The following is a 13,558-nucleotide window of genomic DNA, read 5'->3' on the forward strand; positions in this document are numbered from 1 at the left end:
CTGGATAGCTCGTGTGATGGCGCAACGGGTAGAGTAATTGGTAGTGGCAGCAATCCACTTATTTACTGTACCACAGGTGGAAAAAGGGCCGCGGAGGCCTAAGCCATCTCAATTAAATGGTGCGGCAGGTATTATCAACTGGCTTGAGGAATGCAGCAGGAATCAAAGCTGTTTTTTAGACGTTGGCTTGCCTTTCAGGCAGCGATATAACATCGTGCGGACCGATGGAGCACAGGTCAGAAAAAACACCTTTGGACCGGATGTCAGCCGAATGGGCATTGGACTCCAGCGCTTCAGTTCCTATAACGACAAATTAGGGTTTCTTCGCTTGGGAAGTCGACTGCCGTTCTACGACCTCCAGGAAGCTCCAAGCACCGTTTTTATTTTGCTTCCTGCTTCCGACATGCACAATGTTGCTGGTGAATAAAGAAAGTCAACGAGAAAGTCGGTGGTCTCAATCTGGCTGGATTGCTTCACGAAGAGAAAAGTGAACCAAATATACAGTATTATTTACTCATCTTCACGTGTTAAGTCATGAGAGGGATTCATCTGGAGCTCAACTGTCGTCAGTCACGACAAATTGCTACCAACATATAAACGACTTGTGACACGATGCAGAATGCGAAGATTGTATATTTTTACGACTCCAAGACATTAAAAAAATTATAAAGGGGGATTCAGCGTCTTTTTGAGTTAATAAAATCATAAAAAGCAGAATCGTGCTGAGGAAGTCGCATGATTATTTGGAAATATATCGCAATACATGTGGGGAGGATTTTAGGAACGGCTCTCTAAATACGTAGCTTACATTGAGGAAAGCGTTGGGAAATCACTTATTTGACTATGAAGTACCTTCGACCACGCTCATTCAAGTTGAGGCGGTGATAAATTCACGACCGATAACATATTTCTGTGGAGAAAGCCCCGAACCAACTTAGCTTGCGCCAAGTCATTTCCTTAGACGTCAAACAAAGGTTGACTATGCTTCCTCTAGACTTATCAAGCACAGCAGGAAAAGAGACAGCGTCGTCGCTCGAAACACTTCGACGAAGATAGAAATACAGAGAATCTACGTTAAACAATCTATACAATGGATGGCGACGAGAGTACCAACAAAGGCTTCGTTCAGCTCACGGTAACGAACCTGGACACTCAGAATCAGTTGGAGTTGGGGACATTGCACTCATAATGGAATTAAACTTGCCAATAGAAATGTGGAGCGTGTGACAACTGACAGAAGTATTTCCGGGCAGCGACGCGCAATGTTCCCTCATTTAAAGTGCGCACTTCAAGTGGCCTCACGTCGTGAAGACCCGTACAAATGATGTACCACCTAGAAGTAAATAGACTAGCTCCCATACTTGAGAAACAAAAAATCATCTTGAAGAGAAGAACAAACACGCAAATGGTTCTGCCTGGAACTGTTGAACATGCTAAGCAAAAGGCATGGACACGAGCACGTGCCCGCATTATTTTTACTTGTTTTAGAAAGCGTGAAATAAGCAAGTACTCTACTTGGGCTCGGCTTCCTGATTTTCAACAATATGCCTTAATTACAGCAGTAAAAAAATATTTTTCCCCATGCGTGCGCTTTATTCCATATATTAAAGATTGCTGTCATATATATAAATTTTAGCTGTGCTTTTCCGGAACATGAGACAGAAAGCTCTATTGAATGAGTACAGATGAAAATATTTCAAACTGACAAGTATTTTTTTTTAATTTTCTGCCAGTCACTTTGTCAACTGAAATCCAGCCAGAGCATTTCTGGGCACCTTGCTGTGGTGCTTCTGCAAGGATTATTCCATTCTGAACAATGCTGGTGGATCTATAACATTGTGTGGAGCTCACTATATTGGGCAGCAATAAGCTTCGTCGAATTGCTTACCGAAAGCGGATTTCGCCATAGAATGGCAGAATAGCGGTTCTTGTGTTACTTAGGGACTAAGTTGCTCGCTTGAGAAATGCTTTACTAGTCTGTCGTACATAATAAAACGACTTAATTTTAGCAGATTGGTGCATTCGGACAAAGATACTCAGATATACATTTACTTACTTGTCCATACTTTTTGGTCGGCAATTTTGTTTAGTCCTACACTAGATAGTTGCGCTTAGTGATACCATGTACATATTGTCACGTACGAGTTTGTACCGCTGTAGACAAAAGGACGTTGGGGGTGAACAGGAGGTTGAAGTGTTTTGACGATCAGTGATGGTTTTACCCTTACTACTGAGTTACAATCTTATATCTGTATATATTGCAAATATATATTTTTTCTCCATCTAACAATATGTCCTCGCATTATGGATCGGTATTGCAGACGGTGAAAATATCCAAATGTGCCAAATGAAGCTGCTCAGTCGATATGCAAATGGTCATCCCTGTTCACGCGCACTTTCATTATATTTATATACCTAATTGTAACCACGCAAGGCAGAACTACGTTCATAGATTACTACGCTAAACAAAATGGATCGTTGAAGACCTAATCACGTGTCTCAGAATCAAGTCTATATTCAAGAGAAATTCACTGAACTCAATAGTTAGACACATATGACTGAGTATATACCATTGTCGACAATAAACTTCGACCAAATTGCAAATAACTACAAGGATAACGTACACCAGACAAATATGACAAGAAGAATATTCCCTTTAAAAATAAGAAGACAAGAAACGCAATTTGCCTCATGTCCTCCGCGATATCTTTTTATTCAGATCTTGAAGCACCTTAGCTTCCTTGTGAAATCGGAGCTAGCTGCCACCAAGATGATACATCAGTCGCTGACAAAAAAAAACACACTATTTCATAAACAAACCTACCCCTCCGAAAGTTCGCCTCACAACGGTTGAGTTTAACACAAATAAACAAACTTGTTGAGGCTCTCTGTCATCATCAATGACCACTGCCCAACTAACATTAGCCCTGGAGGGGTCCACGCATCCAATACGCGCGCTTGCCAACAATGGCTGCCTGAAGTAGTCTTGCACCTGAAGCTTCTCGGCTTTGATTAGAAAGCAATTGTCATGCTTACTCAGATATGCGAAGACCATCAGGTGGCCAGCTTTGCGTCGCCATCAACGCAGGCGGCTCACGCAGTGACTGCAGCTGATTAACTCTTCAGATAGAGATTCGATGGCACGTCAGCAATCTCAAAAATCTGCCACGCTCGTCCACAGATTTCTTTTTTTACTGCGCATTTCTGTCCACACAGGTGAAAAACAGTCATAAAAACTTCCTGTTACGAAGCGGAACCGCATTTAAAATCAGTCTTAAGTGTACATTCGTAATTGTGCATGTTCCGGATGTGTTAAAGCCAACCACAGGTACGAGTAAAATACGATCATGCACCAAATGCTTTAGAAAGAAGGTAATAATCTAGTGCCGGTGCTTTGTTCCCATGATAGCTGCGATAATATCTCTGGAAATTTATTTAAGAGCGCTAGGAATTAGGAATGCTGGTATAGTTGGAGATTGCTCAACACCGCACCAGTTCTACCACACAGGAACCTGATAATTCTATCATTTTAAGCTCTCTAAAGCGCAAAGAGACAAAAACATTACGAAGCAGACAATATTTACTCAGGGAAAATTATATTCTTTATTCTTCATGCACCAATACGCAATTCAGTTTGTGCTAGCATCTTGGCATTAATATCCGTTTTGCCATTAAGTAAACTTCGTGTAGGACGCGTTTAGTAGAATACCTCCTGCAAAGAAAAAATAAAGATAGATCAGTAATATCTATTTCAACATCATCATCATCATGATTCTTATTTTCACCACTGGATACAAGGTGAAAAAGAGAGTCGCAAGAACAACAGGGCAGAAACCTGGAGGCTTACGAAAAGGGTTCTGCTCAAATTGAGGACGACGCAACGAGCTATGGAATGAAGAATGATAGGTGTAACGTTAAGGGATAAGAAAAGAGCAGATTAGGTGAGGGAACAAACGCGAGTTAATGACATCTTAGTTGAAATCAAGAAAAAGAAATGGGCATGGGCAGGACATGTAATTAGGAGGGAAGATAAGCGATGGTCATTAAGGGTTACGGACTGGATCCCAAGGGAAGGCTAGCGTAGCAGGAGGCGGCAGAAAGTTAGGTGGGCGGATTATATTAAGAAGTTTGCAGGCACGGCATGGCCACAATTTGTACATGACCGGGGTTGTTGGAGAAGTATGGGAGAGGCCTTTGCCCTGCAGTGGGCGTAACCAGGCTGAACATGATGATGATGATGATGAAGAACAACGTTTAGACGGTGTTTATACGGAGTTTGGCCCTGTACGTAGGTACAGAGTTATACACTGATGCCATACCTAATGATGTGCATTTCACGAACAATATCTTCTTCTCTTTCCAAGATGACCATTTTAATTGGCGCTCTACGCTGACGTAAAAAAATACACCAAAACCAAATAGCCGCACGTGAATGTTAAGTAGTTATAAGCAGTGCAGCTACTGTTGGAAGTAGGTCTTTATTGATAAACTGCAACAATATCCAATTTCGTTGTTGTCTTTCTTCACCTTGTTTAGCAAGAACGCCTATGCGCCACTTTGAAGTGCTTATCATATTGCGTCAGCAGTGTCGAAACAGCAATATTTTTTGTACCTTCTTTGTCCATTTTGGGCCTTGTCACGAATACTGAGCAGCAAGATATTTACAATTTCGTTAAATGTTGAGGATTATTTACATCGTAGAGTCAACGTGCACTTGTATATCGAAAACACGGACAAAAAAAATCTGACACTTTGACCAAGGAACAGTACGTTTGCACTAACAGGAGCAGTCTTCTTTTGCAGTAAGCACTGTCGGCGTCACCCTTGTGTAAAGCGCGAGAACGGCAGCCGCCGGACCGCTCCGGCGACAGTTAGCGACGTCTAATGGTAGCAGCTGGGCTCCTACGGCCGACGCATTTATATTCGGGCCCAGCCACTACCGCTACACTTCGCTGGCTGGCTGCGGAGCGCCTGGCAGCCGCCGTTCCCGCGCTCTACACAAGGGTGACGCCGACTGTGCTCTTTAGACACATTAGACACTCTAGTAGTAAACCGGAGTTTTATATGACTCAAACCTCGACAGTACAAAAGAGACATAAATATTTCAGCCTTAACCTGAGGTAAACGTTCAGCACGCGAGGTGATGTACAGAGAAAAAGAAATTTTACATATAATTCACTGCCCAAGCATATCACATCTGAAATATTTAAAGAAGAAGACACCGAAATGTTTAACGGTACCAACACTTTCTCTCGCTTGTATAACTAAAATAACATGTATACGCAATAAAGTTTTACCTTAGCACTACACACAGCTGCCTACTGCAAAGGGTGTACGTCCACCTATATTTGTAGGGTATGTAGTGCCAAAGATATAATCTGTGTGATTTATGTTCAGACGCACCAGTAGCGACAGGTGTTCTGTCATCTGCCTACGAGATTGTTACTCTATAGTTCATAGACATCAGGAATCTAAACTACCCTAATGCTGCGCCCTGTAGTACACCAGTACGCGCTTGTAATGATGATATGTCATTTCAACCCTTAGAAATTTCATTCTCAGAGAGAGATAAGATAGATCACTGGATATGAACGGGCTGGCCAGAAATCCCGAGCCCGCCTGGCTCGCTGGGCGCCCGGCTCGGGCCGGGTAAGCAATTGTTGACTTACACCCGGGCGGGCTCGTGCCTAGCGGCGTCTAACTCGGGTCGCGCCCGGATTATCGGTCCAGGCATGCTATCCGCGACTCCACAATACTGACGAATACAAAAAGTGCAACCCTATGTAAATTTAGTTAGGTGTTGTGGGCTTGTTGCATGGGAGAGTCGAGGCGGGCAGGCCACGACACAGCAGCTCTATGCTGTAGACATTAGTTTACATTAGCGGCATTTTTCGTCCATGGAGACAACGGTTCCAGTTATCAACTGCGCCAACTTTTTAATGCGAACAGTATTCGTTACCGAATTGGGGTACTTTTATCTATTGCTCTATCTATCTATCTATCTATCTATCTATCTATCTATCTATCTATCTATCTATCTATCTATCTATCTATCTATCTATCTATCTATCTATCTATCTATCTATCTATCTATCTATCTATCTATCTATCTATCTATCTATCTATCTATCTATCTATCTATCTATCTATCCATCCATCTATCTATCTATCTATCTATCTATCTTACGCCAGCAGACCGAATGGTTGTCTGCTAAATTGAGCCACTGCGTATGTGCTCGAGGTTATGGTAGCTCCATCGTTGTCATACGGTAGCGATCATCCATCTAAAGTAATTTTGTTCTCATAAGCTGCCCTACCAATGTCATCATTTCAGAAGCTTGATGAAATTGTCCTCCAGCCTTCATGGTCACCGCCTTAGCAGTTACATCAACGTCGTTCCACCGTAAACATGCTATTGTAATTCAATCATGGTTATGTCGCGATTGTTGTGCCACTGTCGTCATTGCGTCGTTCTTATACTGTCATCATGCCTTTGCTGACATACGGTGGTCCTGATCGTTCCTTCGTCGTCATTCCTGCTTCATCCTCTCATTCTTGTCTACTGCCATCGTCCCAGTGTATTCGTCTTACAGTCGTCACGCATTCATCCCTATGCCATCGTCGTCGTACACTTGTCTTCCTGCCTTGGTGGCTCGGCCATGCCATCGCACTGTTGTCGCACTATCGTCATCATTGAAAAAATTAGATGCAGTTGTGGCCAGCCATCGTTGTCAAACCCGTTTCGTCGCTCCATCATCATAATTTCTCCTTCATTCTGTTATAATTGTGCTATCCCAAATTATTTGTCATTATGCAGTTATCTTCATGGCTTTGTAATTCTGTCGTGTTTATTTATCGTAATCACTTCAGCATTCCTTCTACGACACCGAATGTGCCGGTGACATACGGTCCTCGTCCTAGCGACGTGAGAACCATGTGTTCGATGATCATACGTAAAAAATCGGGTCAATCATGGACACAGTGTATGTAGCATATTGCCCAAGCACTTGAAATCCCAGGAGGACCACTGCCAATTTTAAATAAAGGTGTCCAAGTCAATACCGTGTGTCGCTACGTGGTCACTACATTGCGTGAACGCTGACTGCATTAACTTCGATTGTCATCTCAATATGAGTTCGGGGGTGATCCTTTTATTTTCACGAGACTAAAAAGCGTGATGAGCATTGTTCCAAGGTTATTAATATGTCAGATTCCTAGAGGTGCTCATGTTCAAAAGTCACATCTACGACCCGACATTCGATGAAGGTAGCGCTGTGAGGTCGACAGCGGCCCCGCCTATTGACAAGGCGAAGCGCATTGGCGACAGGTGCTTGCTATCACATAGTCGAATAAAAATGACGATGGGTTAGAAATCAATTTGCATAGCGATCGCGCTAATAAGATTGAAAACTATTTGATTGTTACGGGACAGGCCGCAAATTCAAATTCTCTGGAAGCTCTTCAGGTACCTAAGGTATCCGTCGTAAAGCAACCACAAGACGAATAAATGAGAGGACTTTGAGTACATCTGGGTATATCTTTCAAGAGAAGACGTGCCTAGAGGCGCACTCATCTGCAATATTTTTTTGCTGCGCCAGAATATGTAGATTTTGATCATAGCCACCACTGATGTGCAGCTTTGCGTTGCCTGTGCGCGATCATTTCAATGGCAAGACAGAAGCTAATTTGTGGACAAGCCTTTAGCGTATTTAAATAAAACGCTAACGAAAAAATTTTGCAAAGTTCATTACCAAATTTTGTTGTGTGTTAGCGCCTGGCGCCAATCCCTAGAGGTTTCCGGTATTTTTCGTGGTTACCGCTTCAAACGAGCTGAATATTCTGCCGTAGTTCTTAGCAAAACTAGCCCAACTAACTAAATTCCGACATTCAACTGTGTATTGTTCCTAGCTAAATACTTTCAGCCTACAATTAGGCAGTAAAATGTCTGAAGAATAATGAGAGGGATGTGAAAAAGAAAACAGCACATGGAAAAGCTTACTGTATCTGTGAATTTTTATTTTAAATGCAATTTTTACATTTTTGGTGGCTCAACTCATGTGCTCGTAGCCTTTTATATGTCTTCTAGCAGGATGTGTGTTTCCTGCGAATTTACGTGAACGAACTAGCGATCATATCTCACTCTGACGGAAAACTACCTAACCTTGGTTATAATGCCCTGTACTGAAACACAAATATGGATAGTGTAAACTTGCATATGTGGCAAAATAACGATTCTAAGTTTTTCATTCAAAAACTGACAAAGTCGCGCTAGATTTAGAAGCGGTAGAAGCCTAAAGCAGTCTTGACATACACCAACTCGCCCAAACTGCCACTCTTTTTAAACATCTGTAATGTCGCGGCCGCGCACGCCCTGCCGGACCACTGTATTGGAGTGTACTAGATTCGAGAGTGGGTCCAACAAGGGATCCGCGCTGAGGCATTTTTTACTGAAAATCCAGATAGCGCCACCGTCGCCTTCTTCTGGACACCACGCCCCCGCGCGCGGCGGAGGCCGCGGAGGCGCCAGTCGGCAGCGTGGCGCCGCAGTCGAGTGCAGTGTTGCAGTTGCTTTCAAGGATGACCCTGCCTTGATTAGCCGGAGCCACGCAGTCAGATGGATCGCGTTTGCCGTACGTTTTCCTTTCTAAACCGTGTGTGCGTGTTTCACTGCATCAAGTGATAACGAAATGCAGAGCTCTTATTCCGCAGAAATGAGGATCATGTGCACTAATGGGATGAGGTACAAGAATAAATTAACTATGTGGCATAATCAGGGGTCAAATAAAAATTGGCAGGCCTTTGTTTCCTTCCTTTCTCAAGGCGACATATTGAATGTTACCAAAACTTCCCCGATGCCCTAACAACGGCAGCAATTTGACATTTAGGGAGCATGTGGGTCACATTATTCATTACGCCCAGCAAATCTATTTTGTAAATTAATTGTGCGTTTTGAAAATATTTATGGAATAGCCGTTTTCTTTCCTATTTTTATGCGTCATGTGCCTGAGATGTAGTTGGTTTTCTAGATCACCTGGGTGAACAAAGCAAAACGGATTGTTTATATTTGCTTGGATTATGAAGCAAATTATCGGTTGTCTGTGTCATTGAGCTCGCGCAGGTTTCCATTGTCACATGCCTCCAATCTGAATGACGGTTCAACTGAGAGCGGGAGCGTTCTCTTTCCTGACCGGCCTTCATCTTTTGCATATGAGACCATTCTCTTTCACGTGGGCTGCTCGGGTATAGGCTGCTCGTAGTGATACACCAGAAAATACGGGAAGAGATTGTGGGTACCAGATCAGATCTAAGCGCCGGCTTTCCACGCTGTGTAGATAATTCCTGGCCTTCGATGATATGCACATAATGTCTCAGTATGTACTTTGCATGACAGTGCCGCTCACAAATGGAGTCGATGGCTTCCAAAGGGCCGATCGGTGAAGGGAAGATTGCGCTCCCACAACCGGCATCTTTCATGATATTTAGGGACGCCAAAGAGCGGGAGCTTGGCCAGACCTTTAAACCTACTATGCAACAGTAGTTCTTCGCCGAGATGTAATAGGTGTGGTCATGCTCTCATCTTTGTTCGTTTATTGGTTTCTTTCTTTCTGTACATCAAAAGAAATCGAAGCAAGCGCAAAAGGCTATACAGCCTAGCAGAGGTTTTTGCTCCGAGATACAGTTCAGCACGTAGTCATAGTAAAAGTAGAGAAACAGCAACAATATACAATAATTAACATACGATAATCATTCAACAATCTAAATTGTCTCTATAGATATATAAAAAACAACAAAAAACAGAAATATCACAGAGTAAAAAACAAGCAGATCGACATACATGTACTGTGACAAGCAGCAACAAAAGCAATAATGTGTGCTCAGAAATAAAACACACAGTGCACATTGAGTAAGATAAAAAAAGTCAATAAACATGGAAGTTGTAATCAACACTTGAACAGTACTTAAATATATTCAATGCAGTTTTCTAGAAGAATTTGTTTAAACCTATTTTTGGAAATTTGTTTTTTTAAGTCTAAAATGTTGCCAAGTTTATTAAGCAGACTGGGTATTTGGTGCAGAATATGTTGCCGACCATGGGAAGTTCTAATTTCTGGTGTTCTTATAATTTGTGTACGGATGCACTATTGAACACATCTAGAAGAACTGTATGTGGGGTATAGCTTATTATTTTCGATACGCAAGAAAGCTTGAGATAGTAGATTTGGTTAGCTTGCATTATGAAATGTTTTGTAAATAGCGGACGCGTGCTGAGGCCTTGCGGGTGACCATAATATCCCTCTAATATCCATAGCACCTTTTTTTTGTAATGTGAGTAGTGTGGTACAATTCTGTTTTGTCGCTCAGCTCCGGATGCTTTTGTGTGAGTGCGCACGTACGTTCGCGCACACTCACACAAGCGCACAGATACAGAGATACGTCACATGTTCGCCCGCATTCACATTTACATGCGCCCACGCATGCACACAGGCCCAGAAATGCACGCATGCCCGCATGCCCGCATGTTTCCACACACTCACACAAACGCAGACACACACACAGAGATACGACACATGCTCACCTGCATTCACATTTACACGCGCCCACGCATGCACACATGCCCAGAAATTTACGCACGCACGCACGCTCCCACAAATTTACACAAGTGCACGCACACAGTGATACGGCACATGCTGATCCGCATTCACACTCACACGCACGCACGCACACACGAACGCACGTTCCCATTCGCTCACACAAACGTACACACACATCGAGATACGACACATGCTCACACGCATTCACATTTACACGCGCCCAGACGTGCTCACACGCACAAAAATGAACGCACGCATTCACACGAAACTGCACGCACCCACAAACACGCGTATGCTCCGCATACAAGCACTTGTGCGCACGTATATTCGAATACTGGTACACAAACGTGCGCGCACACGCAAACACAAGTACACACGCACGCACGCTCAAGGTGTGCACACTCATATACACTTCCTCTCCTTCCCTCCTGCCTCACAAAATATGCCCTCACTTTGCAATTTCCGTTCAAAACTCCAGCCATAATAAATCATTTTACGGTTTACATTTCGTGCTTCTTTAAGTCAATATGCCCTCTGTTCAGAGGGTGCAAGGAAATTTGCTTCTGTCGTGTGACATAACCACCCATCACCGACCAAAACTCTGCTTTAACGTGCCACAAATGTTCCAACTAAGTGCCATAAATGCATATTTCGTTACAAAAGGATACCATCTTGGCGCCGACGGTTGAAACTTGTTGATACTCCACTATTATATAGAAATAAAATTGTGTAAAATTTTGCCCATTCAGTGGCGCAGATGCGCATGTCACGTAGGCGCTGTGGCGTCCCAGTCGCGACGATCGTTGGAGATGTACATCGACAGCATCTCTGTGGATGTTCGGTTTACACGTTGATAGCTTGTATTCAGTGGTGCAAGAACAGAGGATGTCGTCAAGACATCCTCGACGACAAAGAAAATAAAACATAGGGACAAGAACGAGTGGCCGCGGTCTCCAAGTACAAGTCTAAATGCACTGTGCGGGTGAATGATGCCGTGGAGGAGAAAATTTGAGACGTCAGTTGCGCAACTAGCCGGCAGCATTTTTGTTATCGCGTAGTGTCGCGTAATGAGTAGCAACGGCGATCCACTTATTCCCTCTAGTTTTCGTCGGAGAACGGCCAAGCAGGTCAAGGTCTACGCAAAAGAAAGGTTCTGAGGGACCGTCAATTGAATGGAGTCGTCCGACAGGTTGCAGGGGACGTTTCTTCCGGCGCTGACACAATTCGCAATTGCGACATAACAACGCACGGAGTAGCAGAGACCTGGTCAGAAGAGCCGGCGTCGTACGCGGTCGCACTAACGCAAAACTCCAACATGTCCCGCTGTCGGTGCATCGTGAAGTTTTTGGAGAACGATGGATCGCAGGTGACGAGGAGGGACAAGGAGCAACACAGAGCCGTGAGGGTTGGTACTGCGGCCGTACAGGATGCCGTCGTAAGGCACGAACATGTGGCATGTGCCGTCGGTGCTGCCAGATTGCGCTTCGGCGATGATGGGCTGTAAGTATTCATAGCGCTGTTGCTCAGCGCACATGTCGGTCATGTTAGTAAAAGCCATCACTCAGGTCACCGGATCATGCGCAACAGGATCAGTAGGCTACACGGGGTACCTGGGAGGCAGTCAGCATCCTCGTGCCGACGTCCCCAGTTGAAGCTGACAATAACTGAAAATTCCTGGAGCCGCATATCCCCGTGACAAAGCCATCTTTTCGGGTACCGCAGGGAAGGCAGCCAAAAGAGGGCGTGGTCGTCTGTAACGATCAAAACTTGAGGCTGTACAAGTATGGCGGGAATTTGGCGACAGCCAAAACTAAAGTCAAGTACTCCCGCTCAGTGATGGAGTAATTTCTCTCGAGAGGTGCCAGCAGGCGGCTGTCGTAAGTTGTCACGCACTCGGTACCATTCTGCTGCTGGGCGAGAACACTGCCGATGCCATGGCAGCATGAATTAATGTGGACTTCGGTCGGTGCAGATGGATCAAAGTGAGCAAGTATGGCCGGGGTGGTCAGAAACCCAGTAGAGTGGCGAATTCGTGAGCCTGTTCCGGGCCGCACTAGAAAGGCGTGTTCTTCTTTAAAATATTTGTCAAAGGCCGAGTAACATCGGCGAAGTTCTTGAAGAAACGGCGAAAGTATGAACCCAGGCCGGACGCACGTCAGAAGCAGAACGTATCACGGAACTGCGAACGGTGCAACATTTTCCGGATCTGGGTTGCTATGCAGGATGCGTCGAGTTTGGCCAAACTCGGGATCTTCACGAGCTCTGGCGACACCCCAAGATGAAAGCACGAATGGTACCCAGACACAGTTTATCTTTCGACAAGCCTCCAGTTTCATTGGTTGATCTAGATTTACTCTGGCTGGCTATCATTCCTTGGGCGTTGCCTTCTGGGCGGTCGACAAACTGGGGATCACGTGATCGTACCGTCGGTGCATGGTCGCGCCTTCTTTCACTTGTTTGTCGTTCCACCGAGTGCATTACACGCACAAGCGAGTTATAAAACAAATGCATTTAGTACAATATTATTAGTTAGTTTAACGTGGTTTAACAGCATTTTAAAGCTTACAAGATGTACACTCAATGTATATTCGACTAATTTGTAATTTAGTACGCTTCGCATTATACCACGAGGGAACGCTGTGGTGGCGTCATCACATACATTCATCGGGCGAGCATGGCGGCTAAGCATCGGCAATGCCCAGTGTAAACAAACTCGTACTACGAGCTTGCAGTGCGCGACGTAGTGATCAGGCTCCACGATGACCACTATTTCTTGGATAGTTCTGTTCCTCCGTGAGCAATCTTTCCGTGCACCCCGAAAGACTGCCAATAGCTTAGGCGATTTTACAGATCGCAACGCGTACCTACTGTTCACAGCACAATCCTGAACAAACAACTTATCCGGTGCTGCTTATGTGAGTGCCCTGAGTTCCTCCACTCTGCGTGACTGCGAGCGTCACGAATAT

At 44.4% G+C, this 13,558-nt stretch overlaps 1 protein-coding gene across 4 annotated transcripts in view; it reads right to left on the minus strand.

The window, feature by feature from the left end:
• LOC139056987 (uncharacterized) overlaps positions 1 to 13,558 on the minus strand; it is a 246,879-nt gene that overhangs the window by 17,513 nt on the left and 215,808 nt on the right. For 2 of the 4 annotated variants that reach the window (XM_070534772.1, XM_070534771.1), the window contains one exon: positions 3,580 to 3,712. The exons of the other annotated variants lie outside the window; for them this stretch is intronic. In XM_070534772.1, coding sequence (XP_070390873.1) covers positions 3,640 to 3,712 — 73 coding nt within the window. In that variant the 3' untranslated portion in view covers positions 3,580 to 3,639. Of the gene's footprint in view, positions 1 to 3,579; positions 3,713 to 13,558 lie in introns of those variants that run through there. 4 annotated transcript variants of the gene reach the window in all.

Source organism: Dermacentor albipictus, chromosome 3 (genome assembly GCF_038994185.2).
Source record: "Dermacentor albipictus isolate Rhodes 1998 colony chromosome 3, USDA_Dalb.pri_finalv2, whole genome shotgun sequence".
Classification (NCBI taxonomy): domain Eukaryota; kingdom Metazoa; phylum Arthropoda; class Arachnida; order Ixodida; family Ixodidae; genus Dermacentor; species Dermacentor albipictus.